Genomic DNA, 15,105 nt, shown 5'->3' with positions numbered 1-15,105 from the left:
ATGGATTTTTGGTTGTGCTTCATGGCGCACTCGTGCATGACACGGCACGCACATGAAGGTCAGGAGGTACCTTGCAGAAATCAGCTCTCTGTTCACTCTATGTGTCCCAGTGACTGAACTCAGGTCAGCAGGCTTGGCGGCAAGCTCCTTTACTCACCAACCGAACCATCTCACCAGCCCCAAAACTAATCTTTTAAAGTTATATTATGCCCCTAGCCTGTGCCAGCCTTGACCTGTGCCTTTGGCTTACATGGCTTCTTTTTTTTTTTCTTTTTTTTTTCTTTTTCTTTTTTTTGGAGCTGGGGACCGAACCCAGGGCCTTGCACTTGCTAGGCAAGCGCTCTACCACTGAGCTAAATCCCCAACCCCACATGGCTTCTTGATGTTCACTGTCATCCTGAGAAGTAGCCATTATTAATCTTATTTCACAGCTTAGGTAGAAGAGGTGATAATTCACCCCAAACTCAGTGTCAGGATGTGATTAAAGCACAGGTCTGTGTGCCTTGAGAGCCTTTGCTGTTTCACTCTGTATTCTAGAACACTCGCAGAACCAAAGCTAAATGTAGAAGTGTTGACTCTACAACAATTTCTTTGATGTCCACGGGACAGGAATCTTGAGGGAAATACCCTTCTAGGCAGAGACCTGTGCTGGGAAGAAGTCCTACCCTCTCATCCCCCCAACTCCTAACTCCCAAAGGAAGACCCATTGTCAGGATTGCAACACTGCCAGGAGACTCAGAGATAGTTACCCTCCACTCTTTTTTTTCCAGGCATTGGTACCCTCAGTCCATGGGTTTTCAGCCTGGGGACCCCAATGCAAAACAAGAATTCAGGCATAAAAGGGAGGAGCAGAGGGAACCATAGTGATCTATACCTGCATGCTGGCTCAGGGAGATGAGCCCAAGGCAAAGTAAGTCAAGATCCCAGGAAAGGGAAGGCAGAGCCAGGTGTTTTACCTTCCTCTGGAAGAGTGGTCAGGTCCTTGAGAGGGGACACCAAGGAGATGCGGTGTCCTACAGCAGGGTCTGTAAAAACAAAAGCAGACTTCAAATTATGAGGTAGGGAATGAGAACTGCCCAGGAACCACCAGGTCAGAGCCAAAAGACGTTCAAAAGTAGCCTCACCCATTCTATATCCAGTAAATATAGATTACACTCCTATTGTAGGCCTGTGCTACTCCCTAGGAGAGTGATATAAACACAATAAGCAGAGTCTTTGCTTTTGAGAATATGAACTACATGGTCACAACAGAGTGAGAACAGCAGCAGTCAACTGCAGAAAGGAGCTGTGTGAATTGGGAGACAGAAATAAGTCAGTACACCACAGTTAGAGAAAGGGCTGAGCAACGGGGTCAAAGACACCAGACAGGACATGGTTGTCTATGAAAAGAATATTCCAAGTGCTTTGAAGGTCTACTGAGTATTTTGTATAGAAGTTATCCAGTATCTGTTAAAAGTCACTCTGTTCAGACAACAAACGGCAGTGGCCACAGGGAGACTTAGAGAAATGAATGGCAATTTGGCCCATGCACTCCCAATGGGCCTGCAGAACTGGAGAGAACGGGGTGATAGGAGAGTCTAGTAGTTGAGTTCTAAAACAATGAATGAAGGGTCCTGGAGGAAACCATCATTCACAGCTCCTATTTCTGCAGGGATTCCTACCGGACGCTCTGGCCATCCCTGGAGATCGTTATGTTCCTTTGGGATAGAGAGTTAAAACCAAGGCCATCACAGGCTTCTGTTTCAAGGACTTCGTGGTAACCATGGCTATGCCTTGGGGAAATGGCATATTGACCTCCATGCCATATCAGGCACTAAGAGTGGCATAGAATTGTATTGAGTCTTCGCTAGCCAAGGAAGGCAGAAGTTGGTACTTTTACCAGGAAACTGCAGCTCTGTCCACAACCACCCCTTTGTGTGACCTCTCAGCACCAAGTTGGGGATACTAGTAGGAGTGAGGACTCCAAGGGCAGATGGCATAGATAGAACACAAAGATGGGACATTCCCCCAGCAGCCAGCACCATAATGTGCTGATGGCTGATCTCCAGTAAGTAGGGTTGGTCCTTATCAACAACTGAGCAAATAGCAAAAGGTCTCATGGAGCAAATGTTCTACCCTCTGCCATCCAAGTAAGACAGTAGAATGGACCCTGTTTGTAAGTCGAAACCATGGGTTCTGTTCACATTTCTGCATAGGTCAATGGGCCCTTCAGCCTATGGTCCCCATTTTCTTCCTTCCTTAAATCTTTAATTGGCAGATGGAAGAGATTTCGTGGAACGTTCCAGATTTTATTTTCTCTCTCCTTATTTACACCCAGTTCCTTGGTGAGGTATTGGGAGTTGAGTAGGGAAAGACTAAGGTCACAGAGGAAATACAAAGAGGGTGAGGAAGCATCCAGTTACTCTTATAGATGTCCTACACACACACACACACACACACACACACACACACACACACAACACCCCCCCCCCAAAAAAAAAAAAACCAGTCCTGAAGAGAACGGGCCCAGAATATTATTCTGCACACACCGAAATAGCAAATGAAGGGCTTCTGGCCTGTGCAGGAGGCAGCTCCCAGGGCAGGTACACCGTACCATGAATACAGAGTAGCACAGACTCCATCCTGGAAGACAGGCAGCTTACTCCATGTCGGCATAGTAAAGACGGAACCACTAGACCAGCTCAGGCCAGAGATGCGCACATCATAGAAGAGGCCGATCCATGCCTGGACACTGCTGGTGTAGGAGTAGACCACCATGACGCTCACTAGGCTGTTCATGCTCTGCAGGTCAGCGAGGTCTGTGTAATGTTCCTGGCAATACCACATGGCCTCTCTCCAGGTCCTCGGCTCATCCACCCGGTAGAAGGTCTTGCTGCTGCTCACCAGCTGGAGGGCTGGGGCAGGAGAGGCTATCACTATGTGACTACCTACCCCTGCTTCACCCTTATCCCCAACAGACAAGGTGTCAGCCACACCACAGGAGGTCTCTTTTTTTTTCCAATATACCCCCAACTTCTGACCTCCACTCATAGGCAACTCTGCCTCTGGGCCTTTCCATCGGCTGCTATCTTGGTTCAGAGGGACAGCCCATGCTAGTTCCCTATTCTGTTATTCTTTGACCTCCTCTCCTTTGCCTGGTGAATGACAATGTTCACCAGTGTTTATTACGCATGTGTGATGTGCCACTTAGCTCACCGAGGTTTTCTGAGGACTGCCTGAGATGTCATTATATCTGTTTTACAGATAAGGACTCCAAGTGATATAGTGTTGAATAGATGACTCAGACCTAAGACCACTAAATGGAGAGTCGAGAGAGCCAAGACTCCAGAACACTGGCGTGTGGCTCCCATGTCTAAACCCTTAACCACAGCATAGCATAGCTTCTGTACTAGGAATTCTAAGTGGGATTATACATTAGAATCACCCAAAAAAGTATTTCAGGTGTGCTCCAGCATTGAGCAGGGATATGCTTGCAGGGACGACCACCATCTGAGTTCTTCAGACGCCTTTGGGGAAGACAGCGTTTTCTATTTGTGTTGTCTCTACCAGGCAACCTGGGAGACAGAGCAAGCCTTATTCACCATTATCTCCCCAACCCTGATCTAGATGCACCAGAAGTGCTCCATGTGCTGAGGGAGAGAGACAGAAGGCAAGAGGCAGAAACCTTCTCCCAGGAATCCCTCCCATACCCTAGCATCCCAGGATTTACCCCTTCCTTCCCTCCCTGACTCCACTGCTGCCCGGCTTCTAGCAAAGGAGTGTTTATCCATGCTCTCTACCCGGCAGAGTAGTGGGAATCAGGGGCTTGCTGCTGAGGTCTTGGGTACCCTAAAACACAGAAAACTAGCCTTGAGTCTGGAGACCAGACTAGATACCGAGCCCCATGTGTGCAAGACAGAGCAGGGACACGAGAGGACTGACAGGCACTCGCCAGAGCTTCTGAAGAGCTGCCTGTCACTGAGTACAGCTGGAGGATCCCTATGCCCAAGAAAGAAGGGAGAAAAACATTTTTTTCTATTCATTTTGGTAGTATATATGATTCACTTTGTTTTTTTTTTAATGCTACTTTAATTTTTAAAGCTCTTGCTGTGACCCACTAAATTGGCTTTAGGAGCTAATGGATCACACCCAGAAGGTTGGTGGAAAAAAATCAGCCCCTCAAAAGCTACAACAAGCCTCTTTCCATCCGTGAGCCAGGACCCTCATTTTATGGGGTCCAGGCTCAAGTGGGCCCTCCCAATTTAGTCCCTGGAATCTAATCTCACAGCAAATGCTGTCAACTATAGCAAGCTTTCTGGAACTCTCCACTTCTAACTGTGCCTTCTGCCACCTGGGCCCAGGCTGTCACCTTCTGCAGGTCCAATGGCTCACCCAGCATCCATCTGGGGTTATCCACATTCTGTGCTCCGGGCTTTAAGTGGGGACCATCCTGCCACTCTCATTGTTCAAGTCCTGTGCTCAGTGAGGGCGCCTTCTAAGAGGATCATATACCACTCCCATGCTCAGCCCTGGTCTCAGTCCAGAAGTAAACCCAGCCCGTGTCATGCACCTGCACCTGCCAGGGACCTGGTCAGCTTCTTCCTGTGCTGTACCTTCCCAGGCAACCCACACCTCCCCACCTCAGAGAGCCTCCCCACCCCAAAGTCCCTCACAGTGCCGCACTCCAGGACTGGCCCTCTGGACATATTGCTTTGGCTACAGTTCTGTGCAATGGAAGCTTGTGGGAGTGGGAAAGGGTACCTCACTCCCCAACCTTGGAATGATGGCTGAAACTCACTTATCCCTTTCCACTTTTTCTCCCAACCAACCTAGACATCTGAGAGCCTCTAGCGGGGTGCATGGAGCAGATGAGGTCTCACCTATTGTGCAGAGGGAGAATAACAGCCATGCAGACAGCATGATGATGGCCCAGTAGAAGCTTCTAGAGTGGGCGCCCTTCTGTAAAGGCTGTCCCTAGTGTGCTTACTCTGTTCTTGCTCTCTTCTCTTTCCTATCCAAATTGACGGATTTAACTAAGCAAATACTAAGTGCCTGCTGTTTGCCAGGACACATCCTGAATAAAGGTGGAAACGCCCTTTCCTTAGACTTTTCAAAAGCACGATGGGCCCTAACACTAATAAGCACAGGGGTGAGGAAGAGCCCATCCTTGGGGCTGGCTGCCATTAGAAGAGGGGAGTAGGACAATAGATTGCCAGGTTAGTAGACCCTTGAGGTCCTGGGGTTCAGGGGGAGCTAGCAACATAGAAGAGGGAAAGAGGGAACAAAGAGAGAAAAGCGAAACTCACCACTCCACTGCCCTCCTCACAACAATCATACCAGAGACGCCGTCATCATCTCTTTGTCCCCTGTGTACAGGAAAGACTGCTGTGTCTCTGATATAGCTTGATCAAAACATCATAGGACGGAACAGAACAGCAATTCAAGCATAGGTCACTGGAAAGCATGAAATGGGATGATGCCCCCCACAAGTCCCACACAGGTCACACCAGAGCTCCAGCCCAGCCCAAGTCTAAGATCTGGATCCCAATGCAGCACAGCCTGGAGGCTGAGGAACTTGCTCTGGAAAACCAAAGCGACTTGTTTGTATTCTGTCCATTCCACCCCCACCCTCGTTACCCCCAAGATCTCTCTCTGTGTCCCACCATGGGCTGGTTTTTTTTTAAATAAAGCCTAGAAGACTCCTCCCCCGCCCCCCGGCCCCTGCCACTTTTGTGGAAGCAGCGTGTACACAGACCGGCTAAATGGGCAAAAGGAAATACAACGCAGATTGTCAAAGCTTGAGCAACGATGCTGTACACACAATGATGCGTGTTCCACCAGTGATGGTCTCGGGCAATTTCATCCCAGTGGTAGAAACAGCTCATGTCAGGGTATCTTTGAACCACTCTCTAATGAGAGGCAAGCTTGACTATCTTGGTCTGGAAGACACTGGCTCCAACACTTGCTCTAACAGTGCCATTCTCGAATGTTTCTGCTCTAAGTGTCTTCAGTGAAGAACACCACTAAGTGCCAGGTTTCTCATGCCCAGAGAGAAGTGAACCTGTACAGCATGCCCCAGGGGCATCAAGTGGCACTCCAAGTGGCAATTCAACATGCCTTCTCTTTCCTTTAGACCTCTGGAGAAGAGGGACTGTGCCCAATTTACAAAGCACTCACCTACCCTCTACTCAGCCCTGGATTCCAGAGTCCATCTGCAAAGACTTGTGGGGCCAACCAGGAAAGCATCCAAGAAGTCAGACTTTGTTCCTTCCTTAGGGGCAGGTGAAAGTCACTCCTTAACAGTGACAGCCCAAGGTGTCTGACTGTGTCTTAGCCATGCCCCATCCGAAGGAAAACACACACCACGGCCTGGCCTCAAATGTGCGTTAGCCACACGGTACAATCAGTCAAAGAACAGACATGAGGTAGACTGGCCTAGGGCCACAGTCAAAAGGGGCGGAGGCTCAATGCTGGAGTTCACAGTCTTGAGAGTATATATGAGGAAGAGCTCAGAAGGAGGGTGACCGGTATAGCTGTGCCTGAGGCCTCATCAAGGGAATCTGGAAAACAAGAATCGTCCTCTAATAGAATGAATGTTGCATGACTTTTTCTGGAGAGATGTGAAGAGTTGTTTACCCAATACGGGACACCGACGACAGACTAAAGAACCATTCCACACAAGTCTAGCTTAGAGCACCAGAGTGTCTATTTGGGGTTCCCTGCTTTGTCCTGGGTTACTCAGAGGCAACTACATCAACTAAGAAGGTTCACCCCAGCATGGGTGACAACTTACAAAACCATACATACCCCTGGAGCTGCCTTCAAAACCTGCAGACAGCTTCTTCCCCAGAAATTATCACTGCTTATGTAATCGTAGCAAAGGGTAGGAGCAACAAGACTGAGAAGAGAGGAGGGTTGCTCCAGGAGGCAGGAGAGACCGGCCATGGGAGGGAGGGCAGACAGTGCAGAGAGGTCCAGTAGAGAACAAGAAGGCACAGAAAGGGCAGTCAGCAAGACAGAGCCCATGAGGAGTCTCTCTGATGTCAAGAACACGGCATGTGGACAAAGTCCAGGATTGTCCTACGTGTGAATTTCCCATTACTTCTGCATCAGGAACCCACAGGACCATGGGAACAGAATGTGCTATCTGCAGAGATTCAAACCTAGTGAAGCCAATTTAGCACACACACAGCTCAGGGGATACGTAGACTTACGTCCAGTCCTAACTGCTGTTTCAGTGAGGCCAGAGAATGGTGCACTTGGAGAGATGGAGGAGACAGAGGATTGATCTGGTATGCAACACACATGCTGGGACAAGCTAGGCACTCCGTGTGCTGGAAGGAGGTATAACAGCATCCTTTGCACTTAACCTGTACTTAAGGAAAAATAACTAACATTTTTATGTGGGAGACTTGGCAGATGAATATGGCCTGCCCTGGTGTTAGACTCAGAGTTATCTTTCGTGGATCTCTCTGCACTGTCTGCCCTTCCTCCCTGGGCCTGTCTCTCCTGACTCCTGGAGCACCTCTCTTCTCTTCCCCAGTCGTGTCGCTCCTGGCTGTGGCACTTGTGGCCTGATGTCTGGGTCAGTTGCAGGATCTTTCCCTTGACTTTGCTTCTACTCATCACTAGATGAGTCATGTCTCTATGCTACCTTTTCCTCAGCTTCAAGTTGGAGCTCAGAGCCCCAGAGAGTTTCTCGCATATCATACAGTCCGTGACTTTGTTAGCTACATGGGGTAGGAGTGAAAGAAGGTAGGGAAAAGACTCCAGGATAGGCTCAGTGTTTAGAACAGGGCTACTGGCAAAATGTACTCTGGAATGAACACACAGGGTGTGGAGAAGGCTGTCCTGAATGTCATGCCAGAAAAAAAAAAATGATCTGCTCAGTGAAGGCTTAATGAGAAAGGCACTAGATCCCCTTTTTTGAATGGCCACTCATTTTGAAGTGACAAACCTGAGAATCTATGAATTGTCATTGTCCTAGTTAGCTCTAACTGTCAACTTGGCACAATCTAGAATTTTCTTGGATGAGAATATCAATGAAATATCTAGATCAAAATAGCCTGCAGGGCTTGTCTTAATTGCTCATTGATATAGCAGAGTATAGCCCACTGTGGGTGGCACCATCCCTTAGGCAGGTGTTTCCAAACTATGTAAGAAAACAAACAATATAAACCTACCTGCCATCTAGCAAAAAGCATCTTCCATAGTTCCTGCTGAGCTTCTTTGGCTGTGAAATGAGTTTCTTGGTGGAAGTAACGCTATGTGGAATAGCAATTGGGACTACTTTCAGGTTTCTGCCTTGAGTTCCCTCAATGATGATCTGTGACCTGGAATTATAAGGCAAATAAACCCTTTCCTCTCCCTCTCCCCCATTGCTTTTTGTCTTAATTACTATTCTACTGCTATGATAAAGTACCATATCCAAGGAAACTCTGTTTTAAAAAAGCATTTAATTTGGAGCCTCATGGTTCCAAATGGCTAGAGCCCATGCCCATCGTGGCAGGAAGTCTGGCAATAAACAGGCAGGTAAGCATAGTGCTAAAGGAGTAGCCGAGAGCTTGCATGTTGAGGCAGCAAATATGGGGAGGGAGAGGCAGAAGGAATGTGAACTTTTGAAACCATCAAGCCCACTTCCAATGACACACTTCTTCCAACAACACCACACCTCCTAATCCTTCCCAAACAGTTCAACCAACTAGGGACCAAGCATTCAAACATAAGAGCCAATAGGGCCATTCTCACTCAAACCATCACATTTTGGGTTGGGTATGTTTTATCATAGAAACCTGAGTGAAATTGAAACAGTTACTAAATAGAAGTCTACAGCATTTCCACAGGATGTGTCCTCATGGGTCCTACACATACAGGACTTAACAAAGATCTACAATTAGCAGGTACATATGAGTCCGTATGTGGCGGGTTTGACTGCTGGGAGGGTAGCAGCAGAGGAAAGACTTCCAGCAACTGTCAGAGCTAGTTAGAGAGGTGCTGACTCAGATGCAGCTGATGCCAAAAACAGCACCTGTTCTCCACACACCCCAGCATCAAGGAAGGTTCTTCACGGTGGGACTGGGAGCCTAGCAGATGCCAAATTCATTTCCAGCTCATCAACGTGGTTTTGGGTGTGCAATGTTTGGCTCTGTTAAGTCTGAACCACGTTACAGCAGCAGCACATTTTGGCATTAAGTACAAATGAAATTTGAAATCTATTGAATGCAAGCTCCAGAAAACCAGACAGCCTCTTTGTGAGCATCCTACCAATGCTTCCTGCCAGGAGAAGGAAAGAGACTGCAGCCTGCGTAGAGCCAAGGAACAAGCTTGGTCGGAAATACCTAATTATTTGTGTGCAGAATCTCCCTTCACAGCTCTGTCACCTGGGGAGCCTCCTGATTGGCATACCCATGCTTGCATTCTCTCTCTCTCTCTCTCTCTCTCTCTCTCTCTCTCTCTCTCTCTCTCTCCCTCTCCCTCTCCCTCTCCCTCTCCCTCTCCCTCTCCCTCCTCTCCTCCCTCTCCCCCTCTCTTCCCCCCTCCCCCTCCCCCCTCTCTGTCAGTCTGTCTGTCTGTCTTCTCACTCCTCCTTTGGCCCTCACTACAGTGATACTCAGAATTTGTCATTGGCTCCTCTGACTCTATTCACCTGTAAATGTTAACTCAGCTCTTGTGACTCTGGTCTCTACCACCTCCTTCCCCTTCACCACTGCCATGACTTCAAGAAAGACGTTCTCCATCCCATCTCCATCCCAGCCAAGGCTCCAGAACCCTTGCCAAGGGAAGAAGACTCATGCCTTCTGGAGTCCTTCAGATCCACACACCCTCAAGGTGCTGAGAACCTTAGTGGTAGAATGTTCTGGAGAATAGGATGATCCAGATGTGAAAGTGTCCACACTGACGGACAGGAAGCCAGCCAGCAGCCAGTCTTTCTGGGAACGACTCTCTAGGACAGATCTAATGTGTGCTCTCCTTTGTACCCCACCAGCTGTAAGAAATGATAACACTTCTCACCTCAGCTCAAACTCTCTTTTTCTTCCCACTTTGCCGACCACATCAGAGACTAGCTTGGAGCACAGCATGTGTGTGCCTTTTTTCTCCTGACACTTTGTCCTTTGAATTCCAAGTTCTTTCTGGGAGACGAAGGGTCTTGCTTGTACATATCACCCACAGCAAAGACCTCACAACTGCCGACACAGTTTGCTTACAGTCTCATCCTCTATGGGCTACATTCATGCATTCAAATACATCCTTAAACCTGAGTACTTTAGGGGAATTTCTTTTTTTTTCTTTTCTTTTTTTCGGAGCTGGGGACCGAACACAGGGCCTTGCGCTTGCTAGGCAAGCGCTCTACCACTGAGCTAAATCCCCAACCCCTTTAGGGAAATTTCTATACCCACATGGCAGACCCATCCATCACAGAGGGCGACTACCTCATATAGAGGAAGATGACCAACCTGGGACTCTCCCCAGGGACACTCTACTCTTAGACACAAGTCTTGGTTATGTGTCCTATCACCCATAGCAGGGCACATGCAACTGTCACTACAGCCAAGAGACACAGCATACCATATCCCATGGGAGAAGGTAGCCACATCAGGATTGCCCCTGTGAATACCACCCCTCAGAGGGACCATTCCCTTTGCTCCCATCGTCATCCAATCGCAGAGACCATGCAGTCACCCCTGCCAGACTTACACCTGATTCTGTTTAGGCACCAATCGTGCTACATGGCTTATCTAGAGGAGACATGAACAAACATGGTTTTACCACAGATGAGGCATCAGTGACAAATCAAGAACACTTCTACCCAAGTCTGGCTTGGTGAAAGAGAGTTCACTGGAGTGCTAACAGGAGCTCGGGCAAGAGTATATTTATAGTTACATGGATAACTTAACAGCAGCTGCATACTGAAAAGTCCACTTTAACATGAGGGGTGACACAAAAGCTGTATCCATGGAGATCTCTGCTAAACTAGCAGACAACTCTCCAGGGGCCTCCCGTTCTCAGCATTATTATATACCCTCGAGGGAGCAGGAATTGATAGTATGGTAACCTTAGGCTTCCTCAGCTTAATGCAGTTCATTAGCTTCCTAATCTTTTAAATATATATAAATATAAAAATATGTATATAATTTATTTATATTTAAATATATAAAAATAAATATATAGATACATAAATATCTATATAAATAAAATTTTTATATATGGGTATTTTGCCTGCCTGCAGATCTGAGTACCACATGCATGTAGTACCCCCAGAGACCAGAAGAGAATACCCTGAGAATGAAGTTAAAGATGGTTTTGAGCCACCATGTAGGTACTGGGAATTGAACCAAGGTCTTCTGTAAGGGCAACAAGTGCTTCAAACTGCCCTCTCCTTAGTGTCTTTAGTCCTAAAAGCCTCTCTTCTCCCTTGAGGATTGAATGTTGCTGTGAATAGGAAGTCCCACCATATATCGCAGTTGGGCATTGAACTCGTGACCATCTGTGTCCACTTGCTAAGTACAGGCATGAGCCACCCCACTTCTCTTTCTTAGGAGAAGCATGGCCACATTTCCCAATCTCCTATGTAGTCAGCTGTGGCCTTTCACTTAAGTTCTGGCCCCAGGACAGATGTGAATGTGACCCTGAAGGGTAAGTCGGATTGCTACCAGGACAAACTATGGAACCCTCCCACCTAGGCTCTTCAGTGAACGCCACATGAGACAGTCCCTTAAAGCCTAGTCCAAAGATCGTGGTGCCACTCACTTATGCTATTTCAATGACAAATGGGAATTTGAAAGTGTGCAGGGTTAAGGAGAAGTAGAGACAGGGACAGCAGCGGTGAGCTTTCCAGAAAGGAGCCTGAAAGAGGTAGACCGTAAATAAATGCTATATTCTCCTTGGATCCTGTCCAAAGGCAGAAGATGAAGTCAGGAGGCCCCGGGAGTCACACCTGGCAGGGGAAGCTCTGGTCGCTGGTGGCTCTTGTATCATCCTGCACCACAGGCTGTTGAGGTTGGTTGTGAAGCAGTAATGGTTCCCCTGGGACCTGGAAGACCTGGCAAACCTCCTCAGCCTGGTGAATGCACAAATGTGGATACCAGCAATCCTCATCGGACACCTTTACTGTGAGTGTTCACCCTTGAGGAGCAAGTGTGCAGAAAGAGCAGGGGATTTACAATGGACTGTGTGCACCACGCTTGTTTCTAAAACTGTTCAGATAACGTCAGCAGATAGAGTATTGTTTTTTCCTGCAGAAACAATGTCAGCAGACTGTAACTACAGATGGCCTAATCATCTATCTATAGGGAAGATCAGAAGTTGCATACTAATCGAAGTGTAAGTGATAAAAGACATCTTCACACAGCACAGGATAAAGCTTTCTAAGTTGTCTGTAAGTCAGAGTAGGATGACATGGGAATCACCTCGTGTAATCTCTACCAAATGTACATCAGGAGGTCCCCAGCCTGGGAACTGGAGTCACTCTGGCCAAGGGGGACCATCAGGTACTGCAGGGCATCAGGCTGTGGATTGCCAGGATGCTAAGGCGGGTTACTTCAAGGTTGAATGGAGACCATCAGGATTCTGGGAACTTTTATGAAATGGTCCATCCTTGTTGTGGTCAGTCAGTGGCCAATCAGACCCCTGGGCACACACGACATGCTCTCTCATTCTCTGGGGCTCTGTGTAGGTAGTGGCTGAAAATAGCCGTGTGTGTGTGTGTGTGTGTGTGTGTGTGTGTGTGTGTGTGGTGTATTTATTTATTCCTGGAATCATAGAGTCATTTTCTTTCTTATTTTTAGATTTATTTATTTATTATCTATAAGTACACTGTATCTGCCTTCAGACACACCAGAAGAGGGCATCAGATCCCATTACAGGTAGTTGTTAGTCACCATGTGGTTGCTGGGCATTGAACTCAGGACCTCTGGAAGAGCAATCAGTGCTCTTAAGCACTGAGCCATCTCTCCAGCCGAGAGCCATTTTCAAATGTGTCCATTCAGCCTCTGCCCACGACATTATCCCCTGTCTTAGTAGAGAGAGACTGCTCTCAAGGGTTGCTGGGAAAGACCTTCTGGTATTCTCAGGTCAGGGCAGTATACAGGAAACCCAAGTTAGAACAGTGATATCCAGTGACAAAACACTGCCTTCATCCTCAGGCAGCTGCAAAATCTTATACCCAGGTGTGGTGGCTCATGCTTATAATCCCAGAGCTGGAGAGGCTCAGACGTGAGAAGTTCCATGAGTTCAAGGCCAGCCCGGGCTACCTGGTTGTAGTGGTTTGAATTAAAAATGGCTCCAGTAATCTTGGGGAAGTGAATCCTTGGTCCCCAGTTGTGGGTGCTATTTGGGGAAATTTGGGTGTACAGCTTTGCTGGAGGAAACGCTGAGGGTAGGCACCTCCACTTCACCCACTTCTCACTTCATGCTTGCATTTGAAGAAGTGAGCGCTCAGCTTCCTGCCCCTGCCACCATGCTGTCCCACCCTAGTGAGCCCTAACTCTCTGGAACTGTAAGTCCATATAAACTCTCCCATATGTTGCTTTTGGTCGTAGTGTTTTATCACAGCAACAGAAAAGTAACAGTAGCGAATCCCAGGTCAGCCTGGGCTACAAAATGAGACTCTTATCTTAAAATAATAATAAATTCCAGGAAGAGGAGAAAGTGGAGTGGGGAGAGGAAACTAAGTTATTTAGGTTCACAAATTGATCCCCCAGCTTTTCAAGGACATACCAGTAACAACAATGATGTGTTTGGGTGCACCATGAGAAAGTAAAAAACATGGCTGTGTGTGTGTGTGTGTGTGTGTGTGTGTGTGTTGTGTGTGTGTGTGTGTTCACGCACATGCCCATGGTGTTTTTTTACTCTATAAAACAGTGATTGTCTTCTATCTACCTGTCTGATATACAGTCTGGTATGCCCATATGTGTATGCGTGCTTTGCTAGAAGGTAACTCATGTACTATCTGTCCCGCTGAGCAAAGGGGTCCTTACAGCTCTCTGAGGCTCTTAGGCCAAAAGGATGGCCTTGACTACAGGCCTTGGAACCGTTCAGCTGAGTGGTGCTTCCTTCATTTATATGTGGGGAAATGGGCCTGGACAGCTCAGCCCACATTCCCACCCCACCCCCCTTGCCTGGACCAGCCTGAAGTATAACGTTCTCCTTTGGTTGGAAGCAAGTGAGCTCCAAGGTTCTCAGAGGGGAAGGGGCTTCCTTGGAAATCACTACCTGGGAGATGCATCTAACATGGCTGCAGGCAGCTCTGGAGGAAGCTGACCCGAGGAGGACCCAGCAGCTGCATGAAAGCAGAAGTCAGTGTGGTGAGTGGTACATGGGGTGGCACATAATTCACACATATTCTGGGTTACTTCCTGTGGGCTACCTGCCCTTAGAATGCCCAGGCTGACTCCTCTGTGCCAACTGTAGCCCGTGAGACAAGAGAGAGGAAAATGGAATCCAAGTGAGAAGAGAAATCAGGTTCCCCAACCCAGATTCTGAGTCGTGTGAGGCCCCAGAAGATGCCACATGCCTCCAATTCTCCATGTTAACACAAATCTCAGTTACCCTCTGTGTTACACACACACACACACACACACACACACACACACACACACACAGTCTTCCTGTCTTAAGCACTATTCAATATTTCTTCTTGCTCTAACCCTCTCCCGGCATGAAAAAAGAGTCAAGAGAAGAGATGGGATGGAGGTGGATATGGAGCTTATAGGAGTGAAGAAGCGGGTGCGAAGGAGAAGCCAGCCATCTGCAACAGCTTCTCCTGATCTGCGAGTGAGGCCTCCTGCATCAGGAACCAAAACTCGACTTCACCCAAGGTGTGTGTCTTAGTTAGGGTTTTACTGCTGTGAACAGACACCATGACCAAGTCAAGTCTTATAAAGGACAGCATTTAATTGGGGCTGGCTTACAGGTTCAGAGGTTCAGTCCATTATCCTCAAGGCAGGAGCATGGCAGCATTCAGGCAGGCATGGTGCAGGAGGAGCTGAGAGTTCTACATCTTCACCTGAAGGCTGCTAGTGGAAGACTGGCTTCCAGGCAGCTAGGATGAGGGTCTTAAGCCCAAGCCCACAGTGACATACTTACTCAGGGCCACACCTACTCCAACTAGGCCACACCTCCTAATAG

At 47.9% G+C, this 15,105-nt stretch overlaps 1 protein-coding gene across 6 annotated transcripts in view; it reads right to left on the bottom strand.

Annotated features, from left to right (window-relative positions):
• The window catches only part of Clec20a (C-type lectin domain containing 20A), a 26,078-nt gene extending 10,973 nt beyond the window's left edge, over positions 1-15,105 (bottom strand). For 3 of the 6 annotated variants that reach the window (XM_063272696.1, XM_039091380.2, XM_063272700.1), the window contains exons 1-3: positions 14,889-15,105; positions 8,163-8,312; positions 957-1,025 (exon numbers count right to left, since the gene is read on the bottom strand). Coding sequence is in view for 3 of the 6 variants with exons in the window: in XM_039091380.2 (XP_038947308.1) it covers positions 957-1,025; positions 8,163-8,169 (76 nt within the window). In the remaining 3 variants the exon portion in view is untranslated. Of the gene's footprint in view, positions 1-956; positions 1,026-8,162; positions 8,424-14,888 lie in introns of those variants that run through there. The other 3 variants (XM_063272697.1, XM_063272698.1, XM_063272695.1) reach the window with 2 other exon arrangements.

The sequence above is a fragment of the Rattus norvegicus genome, chromosome 13 (assembly GCF_036323735.1).
Source record: "Rattus norvegicus strain BN/NHsdMcwi chromosome 13, GRCr8, whole genome shotgun sequence".
Lineage (NCBI taxonomy): Eukaryota > Metazoa > Chordata > Mammalia > Rodentia > Muridae > Rattus > Rattus norvegicus.
Note: the sequence above shows the minus strand (reverse complement) of the source record. Positions and strands in the feature narration are given on the sequence as shown.